This window comes from Sinocyclocheilus rhinocerous, unplaced genomic scaffold, assembly GCF_001515625.1.
Source record: "Sinocyclocheilus rhinocerous isolate Xijiao unplaced genomic scaffold, SAMN03320098_v1.1 scaffold1338, whole genome shotgun sequence".
Lineage (NCBI taxonomy): Eukaryota > Metazoa > Chordata > Actinopteri > Cypriniformes > Cyprinidae > Sinocyclocheilus > Sinocyclocheilus rhinocerous.
Genome location: NW_015632722.1, coordinates 303,588 through 309,930, shown reverse-complemented (window position 1 = coordinate 309,930; position 6,343 = coordinate 303,588). Strand labels below are relative to the sequence as shown.

General features: G+C 38.6%; 1 protein-coding gene across 5 annotated transcripts in view; it reads right to left on the bottom strand.

Annotated features, from left to right (window-relative positions):
* The window catches only part of LOC107742819 (double-strand-break repair protein rad21 homolog), an 11,664-nt gene extending 7,816 nt beyond the window's left edge, over positions 1-3,848 (bottom strand). For all 5 annotated transcript variants that reach the window (XM_016555865.1, XM_016555867.1, XM_016555869.1 and 2 more), the window contains exons 1-2: positions 3,776-3,848; positions 1,689-1,876 (exon numbers count right to left, since the gene is read on the bottom strand). In XM_016555865.1, the coding sequence (XP_016411351.1) occupies positions 1,689-1,832 (144 nt within the window). In that variant the 5' untranslated portion in view covers positions 1,833-1,876; positions 3,776-3,848. The remainder of the gene's footprint in view (positions 1-1,688; positions 1,877-3,775) is intronic.
* Positions 3,849-6,343: the final 2,495 nt, after the last annotated feature.

Sequence of the window (6,343 nt, the reverse complement as noted above, 5' to 3'; positions counted from 1 at the left end):
TTAAAGGGGTCATATGATGGGATTTCATTTTTTCCTTTCTCTTTGGAGTGTTACAAGCTCTTGGTGCATAAAGAAGATCTGTAAAGTTGCAAAGACTAAAGTCTCAAATCCAAAGAGATATTCTTTATAAAAGTTAAGAGTTAGCCACACCTACCTAAAACGGCTCGTTCTAACACGCCCCCACATATCTACCTCACTATGTGGGAAGATTTGCATAACGCCGCCCAAATGTTCACGCAAAGAAAGAAGGCGTAACTTTTATTCTCACTGTAGTATTGTTGCCGCTGCCGCCATGTTCTGAAGACGCTGTGTGCTTCGTTGTGAAAGTGAAGCTACTTTGTTTGGTCTTCCAAAAGAGGACGATATCCGCTTCGTTATGCCTAGAGCTGATCTGTGCTGGTCGCTGAGGGAATACTTCAACTTAGTGCTGTGGATCGCCGGATTGGCTTTCACCGTTTTCACCGCTCCTTTGCCGGGACCGCCGTTCTCGACCCCGCCGCCTCAGCTCACTCTTGCCCGGCTTCAGCTCAGGCTAAGCCGGGGCTTTCGCTCACGCTAGGCCGCTGTGTTTTTCGTTGTGAAAGCGAAACTACTTTGTTTGGTCTTCCAAAAGAGGACGATATCCGCTTCGTCATGCCTAGAGCTGATCTGTGCTGGTCGCTGAGGAAATACATCAATTTAGTGCTGTGGATCGCCGGATTGGCTTTCACCGTTTTCACCGCTCCTTTGCCGGGACCGCCGTTCTCGACCCTGCCGCCTCAGCTCACTCTTGCCCGGCTTCAGCTCAGGCTAAGCCGGGGCTTTCGCTCACGCTAGGCCGCTGTGTTTTTCGTTGTGAAAGCGAAACTACTTTGTTTGGTCTTCCAAAAGAGGATGATATCCGCTTCGTCATGCCTAGAGCTGATCTGTGCTGGTCGCTGAGGGAATACATCAACTTAGTGCTGTGGATTGCCGGCACATTTTATGGAGGACTGGTTACTGATCCTGGGAGAGTAACGTTAGACTAACATGCCGGCAGTTCTGACTCACAGTCTGTAAGTACGTTTTTTATATTTAAAGCGTTTTTATATTTTATATATTTAAAGCGAGTTTTTTGGGCAGTGTAGAGTAGGGCTTGTTGTTTGTCATTTCTCCGATCGCAAATGCAGACATGGTTTTATGTTTACGCGGCGCGATGCAACGCAACGCGTAAAAAGACAGTGTAAGTCATTATAATCCGTAATTATGTCCCCACTGGATGCAACGAATGCCTCGTTTATAATGGGTTTTCATGTTTTTGAATCATCGCTCCGGCCGGACAGGGCATCACAGTATGGTAAGTGGCGTAACATTTCCGTCTCACGCTTGAGGTATTCGGCCAATCATAACGCAATGGGTAGCTGGCCAATCAGAGCACACCTCGCTTTTCAGACCGATTAGTTTTGTAAAAATCGACGCGTTTCAAAAAGGCGGGGCATAGAGGAGAAACAATAATGTACAGTATGTGGAAAATAATGTGTTTTTTGAACCTTAAACCGCATAAACACATTTCATTACACCAAATACACAAAATACTGTTCTTTTTAGCAGCATCATATGACCCCTTTAAGCTCTGTCATGACATTTAAAAACAAAGAAAAAAATTTAATCCACAAGAAACATTTACAAAAATAAACCTAAACAGCATGATTTCAAGAGAATCCATTAACCTTTGGAGAGATGATGCTCTCTACACTGCTCTCCAGATTGCACTCAAACACATGTGCTTTGGTCAGCTTCTTATCCCAGTGGGCCGCCAACCAGATTTTGGCCAGCGGCCCACGTTTGCTGAGGACAAAGTGGGCGTAGAACATCGTCCCTGCACCTTCTCACACTGAGGTGGTGGGGGACGCTGATCCTGCAGAATAAAATGGCACTGCTGTTAGGCACAATTATTCATTTGATTGCTCTAAAAGGTGATTTTTTAATGTTAATCAACTTTCCCCTAATTAATATGCAGAGAAAACTTTAACCAAGCCATACATAGTTTAATGCCCTGAAAGTTTCAATACTGTGGGTCTGTGGCGGTATCAAAACATTGCTGTTTGTTTGAGTTTGTGGCAGGACTGTGTCAGTCTGACCAAACAATATAAGACAGCTCAGGAAACTTCTTTTAAAACATTCTTTAATTTTTATGCTGGCAATAGCGTCACTCAGGTCTTTTAAATGGTTTGTTTCAAAGAATTCTAAAAATAAGATTCAATAATTTCATTCTGTCATAACATACAACCAACATTCAGTTAAGTTTCTAATTACATGTAATTTCATGTATCCATGTTTAGTTTGTTGCAGTACCTTTAAATAAAGTCGAGAACTTACTGTAGTTTGCATTTACATTACTACACATTTAGTCATAAAGCAATATGCTATTTATTAAATCGGTCTCGTATGTGTGTTGCTGATGAAACGGTTTCAATCAAAAGATTTGACTCAAAGGGACAATTCATTAGCGAACTTGATGGACATCGCTAGTTGTTATTTAAGCGTCTTCTTGCCTTGTTGGGTGTTTATCGTAAATGTTTAGGAATATCAGATAAGATTAAAGACATAATAATTTAACAATTCCATTTGGTGAAATTATAGCTTGCCATTACATTTTAAGAATTTACTGGTAATATTAGATGTTAGATGTAGCCTGCTACACTTGACCACTAGTACTCTATTCTATTTCTATTTTATCTACTTGTTTTCTTTTTATTTATTTAAATTCAAACAAACTTGACCCTCTAACACTTGCACTCTCTATTTATTTTCTAACTTATTTTTTTTATTTAAAAAAATTGACCCTCTAACACTAGCGGTCTCTATTCTTTTTCTATTGTACTTGTTTTCTTTTTATTTATTATAAAAATGACTCTCTAACTACAGCGTTCTCTATTCTTTTGACTTGTTTTCTTTTTATTTATAAAAAATTACCCTCTAGCACTAACATTCTCTATTCTACTTGTTTTCTTTTTATTCATAAAAAAAACTTGCTACGTGTACTGCGTTACTAACCGAGACTTGTCACAGCACTTACATATTTTTGCTCTTTTGTTGGTTTTGATTGCTACTGTCCTCATTTGTAAGTCGCTTTGGATAATGCAAAATGTACTACTTCAATGTTTGATGCAAAACTGTACTAAGGTGAAAATGCATGCAGTATTTGACCGTTTTATTTTTATTAACTATTATATTTTTTTATTAAAATAATTATCTAGATGTCACGTTTTCCAAAATATCCCCTCTCATACATAAAGATGGGTGTGTGACTGTCAGTGATGGAGGGGCCTGAGTGATGCGCACACATGCACTGTGACCATACAGTATCAGCGCACCCCTGCACTTTTATTATTCAACTCGTAATGGTGTTATTACAATATTTAATAGTCTACGAAATGTATGATACATGTAATAACTGTTAATAATGTAACAAAAAGGACATATGTTGTTAGAAAAGCTAACGGTCTGCTGTCGCGAGATCAACATCTGCCTGGAATTTGTAGCTACTGCGGCGCGCGCCAGGTGCGGATTTTCCTCGGGCTTTGCATGCGCAAAGACGCCAAACGCATTCTCCACATAAGTCATTTTAGCCCTAATTGAGACATTTTAAGTGATAACATAAAGAGGTGATGTTACACAGCGTCTGTCATTTGTCGCTGGTGTAGGGAGGGGGAATGGAATATTCTAGCAAGTTGCATGATGAAATCGAATGGTTATGATTCCAATGCATGCAATTAAATCCATTTTTAGTTATGTTTTCGCCGAAAGTACTTACGCGGAACGGTCCTATCGTAGCTTTCCGTATTTAGCAACCGTATCTAGGGTACCTTTCTCACCCTCCTCCCACTGTACAGTTTCACTAAAACAAACAAAATGGCGACGCCCCCTCCCACCGTGAGCTTCATTTAAAACGAGCTGGATGTTAATGAGGGAAACTCATACTATGAGGGATGCTCATACTGTATACATGACAGAAATAGGCAGTTCATGTACATGAAAAATTGAAAGAATGAAAACGAAATGCAATTTTGATGATTACAAATCCGCATGGCTGTATTTTCTGTTTTTCCCCTCTATGAATGTCAGTTAGTTGAGCTAGACAATTATTATAGTTGAGACAAACGCTCAGCCAAACATTAAAATGGGCCCTATATTTAGTAAGGCAGAAATAACGTTTTTTTTCTGGAAGATCAAGTTGCTATTTTTATGTTATGATGAGAATGATGATTATAGCAAAGTCTTGCGTTGCTTTATAGCCTATCTTGAAACTGAGATATAAGGTTCAGAACAACATATATTTATACATATTAAGTATCTAACGAAACGATTTAAGTTGATGAATAACCCTAATTCACAGTGGAGTTGTCAAAGGATCAGAGAATCTTCACGATTCGCGGTCTCTTGGACTTTAAATGGCTGTCTAACACTGAAAATATACAAACACACAAGAAGACAAATTACCCTGCCATGGAAGTCGGAGTCTTCAAAATAAGTGTTTTAAATGTATAATCTGTCAATTTTTTTTTCTTTTTTACAAAGTTAGTTTAGTTTAATGTCCATAAAATCCCATTTTATAGCCACCAGATGGTGCTCACACTCCATCCTTAGTAACGATTGACGCTGCCTCTGGGATGGATGAATAAAGCACTATGAATAAACATAAGCTTTAATGCATCTTGATTTTTATACATTTTACTCCTTTTTTTTTTTTTTTTACCAATATGGTGGTAAATAAAACTTAGAATCAAGAATTGTCATGCTTTCCTCAACACATTAAAGCATTTCTACAGTCTAGGCTATAAAAATAAATAAATAAATAAAAATACATGCCATTCGTTACTGTAAGAAAAGTAAAGAAACACATAACTTATACTTCACTAGGTGGTTTTTCACTAAAGTGTCTCAGAACAGTGCAGTTCTTGTGTCAAATAAGGTCAAATGATAAAGAACCAGGATACAGTGTTCTAACCATTAATGCCAAACTGTGTCGGACTTTAATAGATTTGATTAAATTTAAGTTATTGTGTAGAAGTACGGAACGGCAAGGAATAAAGGTTTATTTGCAGCAGGACACTCTCCCTTTGAAAAAATTGCAGCCTGTTATGCTCATTTACCTGAAATAAACTTTAACTGTGCCAAGAAATGACACCTGCTTGGCAATTTACTACTTTCTAGTATTTATTTGAGAACAAACCTATTGCAAGTGTAGTATAAAATTTGGATGGAGGTTATAGGATGGCAGTTGTGTTGAAAGGAAAGTTTAAGATTATATGTTTATATAACTGGGAGTTACTTGGCAAGATGCTGTCCTGCTGTAACTTTGTTTTGGAATATGTAAATGATGATAATTATGTACCTAAACTTGACCTAATATTTTATAACCTTTCGATAAAGAGATATGGAAATGCATGGATTTTTCAGTTAATCTAGACAAATTAACAAGTAAATCAATTGAAAATATATATATATGCAATGTATGTGTTTAATGTATTTATCTCAAACACACATATTCTACAGAGACAACACCTTCATGTAGAGTGAACCTAAGGTGAATGTGTTCTGCTGTTGCATGATGCCCTTAGGTTGTCCTTTGCTTTTAATGACAATAGCACCACCTCTTAAAGTATTTTGCATAAATCACTGGTGCTTTGGGGAATGAACAGGGACAGTCATTTCCAGCATATTACCTTTAGGGTGAGGGGTTTCCTAGTCTGAGAATATGAATTTCTATTACTCCTCCATGACAACTGAATTGCTTACTTTTAATTGGAAATGATCATAACTCTCTTGTGAGCTTTAGTGTGGAGGGCTTTGTCATGCATTTATTCTCATATGGTGCCCACAGTGTCAGCCCAGAATGAGACATCCATCAAGTCTCAAGGCAGGAGACACTTGTTCTTCAGCAAGCGGAAAGGAAAGTGACCTTGAGCAACAATGGAAGAGAAACTTCTCTATCTCTCCTTCACCAAGACTCTGCCAATCCTTCTTGATCAGAATTTTTGTTGAACTGTCTTTTAGCTGCCCTTTGCAGGTCATGTCCTCCACCGGGGCTGGATGGGCCTGTCATTGTCACAGCTGAGGTTCGAGCTCAGTGTGCTTAATCAGGCCTCTAAGAATCTAATTAGCACACGGACGCGGGCAGATGCAGACGAAAGACAGAAACACAGCGAAGACATCTGCACACGCTCTCTTGAGTAACCATGAGTGCATTTGCAATCTGCAGGAGACACTTGTTCTTCAGCAAGCGGAAAGGAAAGTGACCTTGAGCAACAATGGAAGAGAAACTTCTCTATCTCTCCTTCACCAAGACTCTGCCAATCCTTCTTGATCAGAATTTTTGTTG